General features: G+C 42.5%; 1 protein-coding gene across 1 annotated transcript in view; it reads left to right on the top strand.

Moving 5' to 3' along the window:
- The window catches only part of PTGFRN (prostaglandin F2 receptor inhibitor), a 71589-nt gene extending 57404 nt beyond the window's left edge, over positions 1-14185 (top strand). Inside the window, exons 7-9 of the mRNA XM_065676429.1 lie at positions 2206-2313; positions 9100-9405; positions 10664-14185. Of these exons, the coding sequence (XP_065532501.1) occupies positions 2206-2313; positions 9100-9405; positions 10664-10830 (581 nt within the window). The 3' untranslated portion in view covers positions 10831-14185. The remainder of the gene's footprint in view (positions 1-2205; positions 2314-9099; positions 9406-10663) is intronic.
- Positions 14186-14862: the final 677 nt, after the last annotated feature.

Genomic DNA, 14862 nt, shown 5'->3' with positions numbered 1-14862 from the left:
TGCTGGGACTTAGGATAGATAGACCCTGAGCTATAGACCGTACCAGGATTATTATGGTGCCAGTTTGCCACTGGTCAGTGCAGCAGAGGGTATGTGCTGTGAATGTAGGGATGCTCCTGGCAGAGTCTTATAGTCTGTTTCTGTTTTTGTGACACTTCACACGCAGCTTGAGAGTTTTATGGTTACAGCTGGCTGGAGTGCCTTGGTCCATGCTGCCTTTAGACTTCTAGGACCTTGAATTTTTTTTTGCACAACTTTGAAGATGATGATGGGAAAATATGGGAAAATAAACATATATATGTAAATATGTATATATACAAATAATAGATGAGCTGCAACAGGAACATGGTTGGGTGTGTGTGTGTGAATGTTGGGAAACAAACTGAATTCACGTAGGAGAAGAAGTTTGGATAGAGGCTGAGGGAGCAATCAGATTAATCTCTCTCCATTTCCCCAGAAAAGGATCCCATCGTGTTGAGCTGCAGCCTGCTTGTGAAGTCACTACCTAAAGAGCTGAACTTCAAAGTATTCTGGGTCTCTTTATTTCCTTAAATATGTTCTAGCATAAGCATGTAGGAGTCTCATCTGGTAGTCCACATGTAACCTCTGCTGCATCTCTATCACCCTTGTATCCTTGCTTGGTGGGGTAATTTGCAATCTTAATTTATGATAGAGAGGACTTCTAATGTCAAAATGGTACAAACCTCTGGGATTGTATATTTGCATACTTCCCTTGTACACAAAGTACAACTGCTTCTGGGACAGAGGAGAGGGCTGTCAGAAATGTATGGTGTAACAAAAAGCAGCACAGTTTCCCTGTGGAAATTGTGGGGGGAATTTTGGAAGCCACAGGAGTAATTATTGCATTGTAATTAATTTCTTAGTGTGCTGTGTAATCGGTGCTGACCAAGACAGGCCAGGCCCTTATCGTGTAGAATAGTTTCACCAAAAATGACAGCTCTAGCTTCACAGAACATCCAAGTTTCTTTCCAGAACCTCAGTCTGGAAGTGATGTGATGAGTACGTTCAGTGTGGTGAGTTAACAGCATAGGTTTCCACAGAAACGTGTTGGGAGGGCAAGGGTCAAGTGGGATGTCTTGAATGATTTCCTTATATGTTCTCCATCAAAAGCCTTGCTTGCCACTGATCTTCAGTGGATTTGAAATTTACAGTTCCTGTGCTAAAACAGTAACATGCAAGAGTGGAGGAGGGCAGACCTTCCAGCAGCTTTTCTGTCCTCCCTTTTTATGCTGCTTGTTCCAGAGGTAGCTGAGCCAGGTAATGATAGCAGCTAATGGATTTTAGAAAAGGTAAATCTGGCTCCCAAGTTCTTTCTTGAGTCCATGGCCCCTTCCTCCAAAGCCACCATTAGCATAAGCTTTCCTCCTTCCTACTCGCCTCATTTGCCTTGTTTTGTAGAAAAATCACTAAGGGTATTTTCACACTTGCTTCAGTTTCTGCCCCATGAAATAGGCAGTACTATCAACGTTGTCATATCTGAGCAGTTGTGGTTTTGTTAATTTTGCACCAGAGATGTAGCTGTTGTCAAAATTTCGGGAAGTTTGGGTTTTTAACTTAAGCACCTCAGAAGTCTTTGCCACACGTTGTTCCGGTGTTTGAGTATTTCATACCAGCCTAATGATTTTCATCAATATCATCACCACATTGCAGGTGATGGAGTTATTGTACGTTTAGGCTTTGAGACATCTTCTACAGATGAAGCTATCTGTGGCAGAGCCTGAAGGAAAACCCAAGGAAGTGTTATCGGATGCGCTTTTTGTATTGTCTGTGTTTCAGTTCTGTATTGTTAAAATACTGAACTGTGAATTTTGCTCTAATGTGAATTCCTATCAACAGCCTCAGCCAAAAAAGATCCATGTTGGATTAACCTGAAGACCTGAACTCTTGTGCTCTTACAGGAGTCATCAGTGGAAGACTGGCTCTTTTTGTGCAAGACAGTAGAAGCCAGGTTCGGGCAACAGCTTCTATGTTGGGTGACAGGTCTGGCAGTTTGGGTACTTTGTCTTAGTGGAGGAACTAATGGCTAAGAATGGATAATTATTTTGCAAAAGCTTACACAATTGCTTATTCCTGTTTCAGTGTTCTGTCTCTAAAAATGAGCAGAGAATATTTCAAAACATGCAAGAAAGATTTTGGACACCGAATAAAAACCTGTCGTTAATAATTGTGGTTACTCTTTTCTAGGTCCCGTGTTTAATGTCTCGGTGCATTCTGACAACCCGACAGTTTACCAGGGTGAAGTGGCAGATTTGTGGTGTATTGTCACAACAGAAGGAATGGCACTTGAACCAGGTATTTTGGCAAAGTTATTTTACTTGTAACTCATTTACCTTCACCAAGCAGAATAATGTCAGCAATAACAACCCTATGTCCTTTAAGTGAGGCTGGAGAATGGACAATCAGCATTGAAAATCCCATAGAACTCAATAAATACAGGAGAGCATGTTTGCTTTACACAACCCAATTTAAAACAAGGGGGTTTGTTTCACTTTCTGAGGGGAGGGGCCGAAAGTGTTCTTGCAGCTAAACCCCTCTGTGCTATCTGTACCAACTGACCTCACTGCTGGCAGTCTCAGCCTACAGCCACTAGGGCTGTGAAAACTGTTCCTGTTTCCCTTCATGGGAAAGGAATTGTTAAATCCTCCTGGGAGAAAATGGTTGTCTGTGAACAAATCTTAGTCACTTGGCCAGTCAGCTTCATAATTCAGAGTTAATTTAAGGCTTAATATGTATCTAAAAATAGCATTAATTGCTGCAGCCTAAATGTTAAAAATGAATGTTTATCGCTGATGCCTTCAGAGGTGAGCATTCTTTTTTGTGTGGAAGAAGTAGCAAGGTGCATAATTGCTATGAAAAAGATAGCAGACACTTTAAAGGCAAATTTTTTGAAGAGCTGAAAAGTTCAGAGAATTTCTCAAAACCTAGCTGCTTGCCAAGCACAGCCTTGAGCTGCTTTTCATCACAATGCTGTGACAATAACTATGGTTATTATGCCCTAAATTCAGAGAGAGATTAGGGGTTTTTTTTTTAAGTCTTTCCCTTTCTCTCTCTGTGTATGAATATAAAAAACTATTTAAAATCCATAAATACATAGGTAAATATAAATACATATACCTAAATAAAAATGTCATGATTCATGTAAAACTTAGAAATCTACATGTAAACCATGTGCAGAAAATACTACTTACAATGTAGTAGCTGATGAGATAAAGTACCAAGCTTGGTAAAGAACCATCACTTTGAAATTCCTAGGTGCCTGTTTTGCATTACATCTGAGTGTAGTGGGGAAGCAATTTGCCATAGTACAGTTCTGTGCTGCCTGTGGAAAAAATTGTAGAAGTCTGTAGATTGTATTATTGAAATGCTTGGTAGGGAGAAAAAAGCTGAGTAAACTTTGTCAAAAGATTCATAGCCTGGGATATTGGACATGCTAAGCAGCGTTGTATCCCTGTACCTCAGTCTGTCCCATAGCTTCTGCTCAGCAGGAAGCTTCTTCTAAGTTGAGGTGTGCCCAAGCTCTTACAGGTACTGTTGTGAGGGAGTACCCAAAATGGCTGGCTTCCTTTGCAAAACGCTAATTGCTGGCAGGGAGCCGCTGCTGCTTCTGCTGGTGCTTGACAGCTAAAAGAAGCTTAGGGTTGCCTTGTGAAAGAGGCCTCAGCATCCCTGACTCACTTAAAACTTGAAAAGGAGGCTACTTAGTAACAGTGGGGCTCTCAGTGCTGTGTTGCATTTGGGTTTGTAATGGCTTTTTGTGTGTTTGGTAGCTTGAGATGGGGAAGAAGTACTGATAAGGTAAGAATAATCAAAGGGATCGAAGTAAAAAGATGTCCTCTTGAAGGAGTTGCTCATTAGCACAATTACCTTTTAGCTGGGCAGCTTTGTAAGGGTTTGTGGTTGTCTGCTGAATTGATGGATGATGCCTAGACTTGGAAATGATGCTGTTTCCAGCGGCTGTAGGCAGCCAGTGCAGAGTTTTAAATGTCAGCACTGCAATCTGTTCCATAAATGGATAATGTCATCTTGAACACGGCAGATGTCTGCCTCTTTGTGGTTTTGGGGGGTGGTGGAAGTTGATTGTTTGTTTTGAGTTGGGGTTTTTTTGGGTTTCGAGTGTTTTTTTTGGGGGGGTGTTTGGGCTGTTTTTTTGTCTGTAATGGAGCAGATGAGGCATAGGCAACAGATATGCCTGGAATTAAGTGTAGTGTTGTGGCAGATTTTGAGGGAACCTTTCAGTCCATGCTCTGAGCCTCCAGTTGCTGAATAAGCAGGATTTGGGGCCTAACCAGCCATTCTGTTCAGAGAAACTCTATCTGTACCTTTCCCATGGGCCTGAGAAGCTGACCTCTCTCCTGTTCTTGCTGGTCCTCTGGATGAGACTAGCAGAATTGCTGCAGGGAACAGCTGGAATCTGCAACAGCTGCAGCATGCGCAGACTTCCCTTGTCAGTCTAACTTCTTGTCCTTCAGCTATAAAGGGTACTAGAGCAGTGGGATAATGGAGCAGGTTAGGTGAAGGACCTTAAGGGCTCATATGATAACAAACAGATGTAGTTCCTCAGTAGTTCCTTATTCCCCTTTATCCCATCTTAGATTTGTCTCTGTGCTGAGTCAGTATCACAATTTAATTCACAACTAGAATGGAGAACTGGCTTTTTAAATTAGTGTGAAAATAACAGAGGCTGTCTCATTCCAGTGGGAAAATGAGGCACATTGTTAGGGAAAGCCTATACCAGGTATTCTCGTAAACAGAACAAGAGTTGCCAGCATCTACTAGAAAACAGATGACAGGAGTACAGACGTGGTCTTTCCATTTGGGAATGTGGTGAGAAAGGAGAGCAGAGCAATTGCATTTGAACATGAGTGGGCAAGATGCCTTTCAAAAGCCATCTGCTCTTCTGGTGCAGGGCTGTGTTTTGGGCCCCTCTTCTGAGCAAAGAAGGATCAGGGAATTTGATAGGATATCTTGTTTAATGCACATCCAAAACACTTTGAACACACTTGGTATTCCAGCCAGCTCTGCTCTTGTATACATAGGCACTCAACTTTGGAAGCATGTATGTGGATCAGTATGCATGCTTCCTGTAATAAGCTGAGGTGTCAGGTGCTACCTCTTCTCTCTTTTGCATACATAATCACAAAAATAAAGTACTTCCAAGGAGCTGAGGAAAAGTTAAATCACCTATTGTCATTGTCAGTGCCCTTGGTTATTGCAGTTAGATTGATCCATTTATTTCTAGAAGTGTTATTTATGGGTTGGGCTTTTGTCTGGTAGAGGTAATTCACAATACTCTGTGTGTGTTTCTGTGTACCCACCCTGTGGGAAACTTTCAAAAGGATGGGAAAGGTTTTGGCATGACTGCTGTGTGCTTTAATTTCCTCTGCTTCTTTGAGACCCTGCTGAAATGGAGTATGCATTACTAAGCTCAGTACATGGCAGCAACCTCTCCATCTAACAAAGCGCTTCTTTGGCTTGGCAGCTGTGGTTGGTGTTTTGAATTGATAAGAGAGGAGTATGTGTGTGTCAGGGGAATAGTAGTTCTTCTGTGTCTTGAAGATATAAAAGCTGCTTCTGATATTTCTGTTGAATACACATTTTCACAAATGATCTCTCTAGACTTCCCAGATCACCCCTTCTTGGGCTATGTGCTTAGAGATTTAAAAGTATTACTTATTGTGCCTGAAAGGAGATGGTTGTTTTTATCTGCTCCAGACAGATGCAGTGGGCACTCTAGAGGATTTTACAAAACCAGCTTGTTCACCTCTTGTATGGCTTGAAGTGGTTTCCTCAGCTGTGTAGGAACCCCTATTCAACATCATTTAAATGTAGTAAACAAAAAGGGTCTGAAAATTGTGATTCAGTACTGTAACAAGATGCTGAGAGAGCTCCATTCTGAGCAGTGGAAGTGTATGGTTCCTGAAAGCTGGTCTAGAAACAGGATTCCCCGTTTTGAGGAGTGATTGGCCAGGGAAGCAGCTAAGACCCACACAGCTTAGTCCTGTGTGTCAAATTGAAATGTGCATAAGGATGTGCTTTACATGTTGATGATCCTCACTAACTGAGGAGGGGAGGAAGCATAGCGTCACTATTACTCTGCTTGCAGATCTCTGAAGGGTCCAAATCCTGGTGCTTTGTTCTTTATAAAATCAGCTAAGTTGCATGACCTGAGGACACTGAGTCCTTGATGGCCTTCTGAGCTTGGCACTGGGATATTATGCTTTCCTGTAGTACAGGGCACTTTGTCCAGATGCCCTGTAGTATTTATAACATTGTAGAGCATGGAAGAAACCAGTGAAAGAAACCTTTGTAGTGTTAAGTGGGAGTGTGGTTCTTGTGGTTTGGTTTGGTTTTGTAAATCTGGGACAAAAATTGTGAGAGTGACTTGTCAACACTGGTGCAAGGTGTGTGTAGGATGCTACAGATGCTTTTGGGAAACCTAGTGTGTGACCTGTTTTATGTTAGTAAAACTATATTTATTATCACTTGTCATGTTCATCACTGATCTTTAGAGAGCACCTGATTTATGTCACAGGTTTGCTGAATTTTCTGTGGTTTTATTGCATGAAAACCAGAGATATATTGAAACAAATCAGATGACTTTTCTGTATTAAGCTATTTCAAGGAGGATAGTGACTTGGAGCAAAATCCTCCGACTGTCTGTAGTGAGTCACTAATTGCACACTATGTATACTGACTAATAAAATATGTTGGCATAATACTGTTGTCCCATATTGTAATTACAGAAGATAGATTCAGCTATTTCAGAATGACAGCAAGTGCCTGCACTTGTCTCTGTATGTGGAGGGAAAGGAACCTCAAATTAATTGGAACTTAAAAAAAGGAATTCTTTAGAGATAGCAAGTTGCCTGGGAATCTGAAGGCTAGAGTATTTCTATTTATATCTAGACTTATTGTTTAAACCTTTTTTAGCCTGTGCAATGGTGTGTTTAGGACTTGGCCTGAAAGGTGTCTGTAGGCCCCTATGGTATCTGCAAATACAAGAGCTCATGGCAGTCTTGATGATATTTGGAAGGAATTGGTTGTTCCCAACATGCCTGCCTGTGGACCAGTGTTATTACCGTATTTGGCATAAACAGGCAGCAGAACGAAGAACAGTTTATAGAAACAGAGCTCGCTCCAGTAGAGGCCCCGTTTCCCACAGACAGTTGGATGAGTACACAAAGCAGAAGTCAAAGTTTGGTCCTGTTAACTGGATATATGTTTATGGTAATTTTTATTAACATCACTTTCAGGAGAAGGCCTGTGCCAAGTAACCAATAGTAGTATTTGTAGTATGACAGGCAAGAGTGACTGCTGTGGGGTCTGCTGGTCCTCATGACTTACACTGACCCCATGTAGGACTAGGAGACCTACTCCTGCTGTAGGCCTGCAAAATAGGCCAGGTGCTCTCTTGAGCCTCTGTACTGTCACCTGGAGCACCTGGCTAAGGCATGAAATTAGCTGTTGTTCCAGAAAAGAGCTTGGTCAGCCAGCATCTCTGATAGTAACATCTGCTGTCACACCTTTTTGTTTTGTTTTGAAGAAGTGTGTAAAACCAGCGCACCTACACGAGAGCTGAATATACCCCGAGCAGTGGGTAATCTTCTGTCTACAGTAAAGGGGAATGTTCTGTCTGGCCAGCTGATGCTATACTTCACATAGCAGAGCTGAGGATGTCCCTTAACTTTACATTTAAAATATCATTTTAAGGTTCCCTTCTTTCCTAAAGTGTTAACTTGCCTGATAGAGGCTGAAAAATCATTTGCTCTTATACCTGTAAAGAATTTGAGTACAGCAGCAGGTTTGCAGCAGGTTTAGGGCTTTACTTTTAACATTAGCCTGGAGATCAAATGTGAAAGTTTAGAGAAGAGCAAGCTCAATTAGAAAAAAAAAATGTTTGAAATTTCAGGTTGCTAATACTGTATTTTTCAGAGGTCTTGATACTACCAAATGGAGGTTTGATACATTGCCAAAGTCACTGGGGACTGCCTTTAGCTGTGAAAAGGTCAAGCCCTGTGCACACATTCTACCAGTACCCAAACCTCAGGATAGAGATAGTAACCTCTGTTTCCAGTTTGGGCCCTTCAGTTTGCTAATGTATCAGGAAAGAAGACTTGTTAATGAAACAAGTGAGTGGGCTCTCCTGTCTATGCCCTAAGTTATGACAGGATTCAGACTCTGACAGATGTTGCTAGGCTAATGTTAGCAAAGAATAGCACTGGCTTTTAAAATAAGTACTCTGCTACATAAGCCTAATAGGGTTAAGACTGAGGTCTGCTAAAGGGGTCAATAGGATCTTGTATGGACGTTGGAAGAACTAGATGTGCTGATGAACTCTGACTACCTGTCAGCTTTGTTAAACATGGAAGGTGTTGCAAATGCATTTTGTAGATTGTCTCCTTGGGTGGTAAAAATTGTACAAGGCATAATGCCTGATGATGTGTGACAGCAACCCACAACTCTGGGAAAAAGCCTGTATAAAAGCATTGTGGTCAGGCCTTGCTCCTGAATGCTTTGTGTTTTTGTAAGTAATTTTTTGTGCTCTGTATAGAATCTCTGTATTCTTTTAGGCAGACTAAATGTAACAAAGCGGCCTTCAGCAAAGAGCCTTCTGACTTTTTGGCTGTGCAGGCCCTGCATGAAGATAGTGATTGCAAATCACTTTCTGATAGTAAATACCTAGGTCTTCCACTCCCATTTCACTGTAGGTTCAGCATAGTTCTAGAACTGCTTATGACACTATGCCTGCTTGGTGAAAACTTAGATCAGAGATTAAGCATAAATTTTGGGATAGCAAGTAGGAAAGGAAGAAATCTCTTCGTTGTCCCTGTATTAAGTCACCCTTTCTGTGCAACTGCATCCTTCCTGCCAGTGCATTTCATTACAATTCACTACTTGAATCCTCCTAGAAAGGACATGTTCAGAGCACTTTCTTTTTCTTCTTTTCTTTCTTTCTTCCACTGTCAGACCAGTGTTGGCTGTGCTGCTTGCAGATTAATCTTTCTGCTGAGAATGACACTATGAATACTTTTCAGAGCTCACCACCATGTCTAAATTCTTCTTTGTCCTCAAACACAGATGATATGTCCTTTGATGTCTTCTGGTTTGCCATGCGCTCCTTTGCATTGGACAGAGAGCCCATCTTGCTGGCCTCACTGGACCGGAGAGGGATTGTGACACAGAGCAGGAGAAATGGGAGCAGTGATCTCAGCCTGGAGAGAACCAGCCCATTGGAATTCCGTCTCCGTGTGCATGGCTGTGAGGACCATGACTTTGGGAACCACTACTGCGTAGTGACTCCGTGGGTGCGATCTGCCACTGGTGTATGGCAGCGGGAACCTGACATCAAAGCCAAACCTGTTTTTCTATCTGTGAAAATGGATGGTAAGAGATTGCAATGTGTCTTACACAATCTCTTTCTTTTTTAACACCTTGCTATGCCTTTCTCTGAAAAATATTTCCTATGACTATTTTTAAAGGTCCCTGTGATAATCTCAGATTTTGTTACCCTTTTCTATAGTTTGCAACTTCTGATTCCAGATTCTGTAGACTAGGTAGGCCTGAACAGATCACAATCATAAGACTGGAGTGTCTTCTTTCCTGATCATTTCCTGGTGATGTTTTGCATAGCTGGGGCATCTCTTAATCAGGGCATAGTATCCTCTTCAAGTGTTCACCCTTCGGCTGCCTGCATGAGGAAGCCTAGGTTTGCAGATGGGGTGTGCTGAAGTGGTTGTGTTGTGGTTAATGTCAAAGCTGAGAACAGAAAGTCAGAGCTCTGACTCCTTCCTCCCTCTCCTAACCACAAGACATGCTGCTGCCTGCGCTTAATGCCTTGTCCGCTTCCTACCCTGAGTTGCAAGAGCTGCTGGACTTCATAAGAAGCAAGTTGCATGCTAGATGCTGCATTCAACATGTAGCTAAGGAAAATTAATTCGGGAGGGGTTTTGAACTACTTGCTTTCTTCTCAATATTTCTGTGAAATGTCATATTGGGAAGTTCCATGAACTTGAAAGGAATCAAAAGTTTTGTTCTCCCTATTGTGTAGATAACTATGATAGCTGTACTTTCCAAACTCCTTACAGTTCTTGACCCTGCCTTTTGACTGAGCAGTAGGTGCTTACAAATCAAATTTTGTGTTTAGGTACCAACTTTGGAGGTTGATTAGACAGGGTTGTGAGTAGCAGTGGATATACTGTACAAGTAGTTCTAATCAAGCAAAGCATAAAGGAGTCCTCCTTGTCATTTGGAAACAAACTACAAAGAGCGCAGCCACAGTCTGCCTCTGATGAGGGAAGCTTACAAGGCTTTTGTTTGGAGGAAGAGGTGATGGGATACCCCTTGGAACTAGCTCTGCTTTGCTATCTCACTCCAAGGCTCCTCTCGTGCTTCCAGCCTCCCTGAGGCTTTGAAAGGATAGAGGAAGAAGTGGTAGAAGAAGAACGAGGATGAGGAGGTAAGGGAGTCCAGTAAAACTAATTTTCGAGCCTCAAAAGAAAATCAGTGTAATTTCTTTCTGAAATAATTAATGTGCCTGTAAGTGAATACTATGGGATTTGTTTTTTTATTTTTGTTCTTAAGGAAAGAACAAAAATCTCTGAATTTCTTAGTGATATCTAATAATGTTGCCTTCCTCTTTCAGTTTTGAATGCTTTCAAGTATCCCCTGTTGATTGGCATTGGTCTGGCCACTGTCATTGGACTCTTATCCTGCCTCATTGGCTACTGCAGCTCCCGTTGGTGCTGCAAGAAGGAAGTACAGGAAACAAGACGAGAGCGCCGCCGGCTAATGTCAATGGAGATGGACTAAGCATGGAGCCAGACACACTTGTATTTTGGGAGAGACTCAAATGGCTCTTGGACTGTGCTGAGACACTTGCTCGCAGGCCCAGAAAAGACAGTGAATTTCCTCTCTGATTGCAGCTTGGACCTCAAGCTTCTCCTTGTTACACATCATGCCCTAAGAGCATTCAGGCCATATTTAGCAACTTGGAATTCTCCTTTTCCAGCAGCACTTTCTGCACAGGGATCATGTCCTTCTAATGTGCAAACTGTTGAGTCTTCTTTCAGCAGGGCCCTGTGACAAAATTCACTAAGGTTTTTCTGTTTGTTTGATTGGTGTTTTTTTTCCCCTCCTCTTGGTTTTGAATAGATGTATGAAAACATGATGGTGAGGGTGTTGAGTGGGAAAAGGGCTGGTAAAATGTCAGATTTTCAACCTATCTACTTTTCACTTCCACCCCCATCACACCCTCCTATTCCCTTCCTCTGTCCACCTTGGTATCTCACAGACTTCTCTGTGCTGGGTTGAAGGCTGGAGAAGGTTCCTCTGCTAGTTCCTCATGAGGCTGTTCCAGCAAAGAATTGTTTTTCTGGTTGTCTGCATGCCTCCTCTACCCTGGCTTTAAAGGGTTTGCATCATAACATGCCTGAAGATCTTTGGGACACTTCTCTTTAAACTCATTTTTTTCTTTTATTTTCAGTGCTTAAATCTCTTGGTAGTGGTGAATAGGGGCAAATTTGGCAACCCTGAAAAGTCAGTCCTGAGAGAAGGATTTGTTGGATGTCTGCTTATGGCAACCTTCTTGCCCACCTTTTCACCTTGTTTTCTTCCCATTACAGCTGCTCATGTGCCTGAGACCCTGTTCTGCTTGTGTAGAGGGGAATGTGGTGTCTAGAGGCAAGGCCCAGCCTTCTGTTGGCCTTGGTGGAGAGCTGAAAGACCTTGCTCCTAGTGATGGTATGACTTACAGGGGAGGAGGAAAGAGGTGGGTCTTTGTCTGCAGTTGGTCCACTGGTAGTGATTAGAGAAGAACTGTAAACTATCTGTTACCAGATGCACAGACCAGACTCCAGTGCTGCTTCTTCCAGTCACTCAGTGGTAACCCTTGAACCTGTGGGCAGAATCTGAGACCTGCAGTAGCTGAAGTGCAGCTCAGGGTAGGAATAGGAGCAAGCCCAAGAGGGCAGCAAGAATCCCTCAGCTTCCAGTGGTCCTCATTTTCAGCATAGGCCTGCAACAGGGCTCCCCATGGGTTTGAGACATTTTCCTAGGTGCTATAGTATAGAAGTCCTTTGGTCTTCCATGCATACTGACCTGGCTCCTGAGCAGGAGCAGCTCCTTTTCGGGGCAGTTCTGTCTTCCCAACACAGCTGCTGTTATAAGCAATAGAAGCCAGAATAATGACACTATATGTAAACAGACAAGGAAGCAGGACTGCACCGCAGTCTGAAGTCCCAGCCGGGGCTTGGCTTGCATCAAGAAGGGTCAGAAATGTAGAGCTGAGGCCAGGGCTCAGTCATTCCAAGATTATTTTGTTTTTATTTAAGATAAAAGATGCTGAAGGAGAGCATCCATGGAAAATAGTGTCTGTGGTGTGCTGTTGCCAGTCTAGACATTAGTTATATATTAGACAATCTGCTTCACTAATAGCTTATCTCACTGTATATTCCAGGGGAGCTGGAGGGTTATTATTTGTGCTACGAAGGCTTCATTTCGCATTAGTGTTTGTGTGACCTTGCACTCAACACAATAGCTATTCCAAAACTGAAGTTTTTGCCATAAGCTTTGTGTGTCTTTTGGGTTGTTTTGGTTTTTTTCCCCCATCTTGCATTGTGACCTTTGTTCTGACATTGACATGAGGCTTTTGTCTAGAAGGCTGTTCTGCTGCCTGTATGTGAACATGCATGCTGTCACATATGCATACATATGTATGCATAGAGGTGTCCAGTGATTTTTGGAAGCTGAACATGAGGCGTCTTCAAAATAGACTAGATTTGCAGAGTTGGGGCTTGCAGCTTGTCATTTGACTCTTTAAAGACACCTGATATAGTGTTCCAAAACTGGGACACCCAGAGTCTATCAATCTCTGAAAGACTTTTGCCTGAACATTCATAGCAACTTTTCTTTCTGACCTGATGTTTTCTTTTCTGAAATAGGCCTATACTGGAGGCAGATGTAGCTGCCTTTGCTGAGGAGCAGGGCAGAACCAGTATTTAGCTTTTGATGTGAAGGCCCAGAAATCTGTAGCGATGCTTTCCAAGGGAAGGGAGTTGAGGAAAGGATTCACTTGGATATTGCTTAGACAGAAAGATTTTTTCTTCCTCTCCTGTTAGTCTTCTATAGTGAAATCTTGCCTTTTCCTTCTTGCATTAAAAACCGCTTTCTTCACAGAAGGCCTGTGGCATTGGGGCATCTTAGGAGGGATGTAGCAGTGGTGAAGTTTGAAGCACAGCCATCTGTTGCTTTCTGACTCCTTGTTTATGTGTTCTTGGTTAAGTTTTAGGGAGAGAGGATCATGACCATAATGCAATAATTAGGGAATGAATGAGCAGGGAACTGCCAGCTCTTCCCAAGCACACAACATAGCACACTTTCTCCCCGCTGGAAGAAACTCAGGGTTATTTTGGTCAGGGCTCCCTGCTCCTCTAGTGAAAGGTCCCAATGTCCTTAGCTAATGCTGACCTTCCTTCGTGGCCTGTAACAAACCATCATTATCATTCCAAGTGAAGCAAGTTTGCTGCTAGCTCATACTGCTGCCAGCCTCTTTGAAGGCAATGTTGCATCCCCTTCCACCCTGTGTTTGCTGTAGCTGGAAGGCTAGAAGCGGAGGGGCTAGATTTACCCACACCAGGTTTCCTTCTACTTGTGCCAATTTTGTATTATCCCCCCTTTTTTAAATAGAGTGGAAATCTTATCTCTAATGAAAACAAAAATATAGGTAACTTTTCATGTTTTTATTATTATTACCTGTGTGACCAGGGTTTGTGTGAGTGGAGGTGTGTGTGCATCTGGTGGTGTATTAAACCTCCAGAGTATCAGAAGAGTAAGCTGCCTGAGATGCAGTGCAAGCATCCATATTCTCCTGCTGCAACCTGTGGTATTGTCAAAGTATCCTAAGGGCTCATGTCTTCCTCTGTTCACATTGCCACATCTTCTGGTTAAGCTGGTAAATTCCTCCAGGCACTTGGAATTTTGATCCAGGACAAGCTTGAATATCATATAGCAGAAGGGCAAGATATTTTCTTTCTTTCATTTTAATTTCAGAGTTATAAAGTAAAGTGTTTGGCACAAATCTGGAATGCAGGTACTGAATAGTTCTAACAATGCTGTGTAAAATGTTTCTTTTTATGTTTAAAATAAAGAGCAAGCCTTTTTAATTACATCTGTCCTGTGGGCCAAGATGTTTGAGCTATGGCAGTTCTTTTCTTGGACCTTGTATGTACGCAGACACTATTGTTGAGGCAAGGGTATCAAATGTAAACCTTACAGCCCTGTTTCCAGCACTGTTTACCCTATAAAATAAGCATGAGTCCTATTTTGCAGTAAGTTTTAAATATTTCTCTACATTTGTGTGATGAATTGGGGAACGTAATTGTTTTGAGACTCTACTGTTTCCACCCCACTATATACATTTTGTTGGGGGGAGTTTCCTTTTGGTTACCTAGAGCCAGGAGTCACTTTCCCCAGTTCTACATACTGACCATGACACCATATGGTCTGGGATATTGCTTTGGTCAGTTGGGGTCAGCTGTCCTGTCCATGTCCCCTCCCAGTTTCTTGTGCACCCCCAACCTATTTGCAGTTGGATAGTGTGAGAAGAAGAGGCCTTGACTATGTGTAAGCACTGCTCAGCAGTAACTAAAACATCTCTGCATTATCAACACTGCACAAATTTCTAGCACAAATCCAGAGCATAGTCCCCATACCAGCTACTGTGAAGAAAATTAACTCTATCCCAGCCAAAACCAACACACTTGCGTTCCAACAGGAAGTTCCTTGAGGCAGAAGTGGTTTGGGGATGCCAAGACAGGTTTTAGCAATCTGGGTTTGCGTTCAAAC

Source organism: Lathamus discolor, chromosome 4 (genome assembly GCF_037157495.1).
Source record: "Lathamus discolor isolate bLatDis1 chromosome 4, bLatDis1.hap1, whole genome shotgun sequence".
NCBI classification, from domain to species: Eukaryota; Metazoa; Chordata; class Aves; order Psittaciformes; family Psittacidae; genus Lathamus; species Lathamus discolor.
This window is presented reverse-complemented; position numbering and strand designations above follow the sequence as displayed.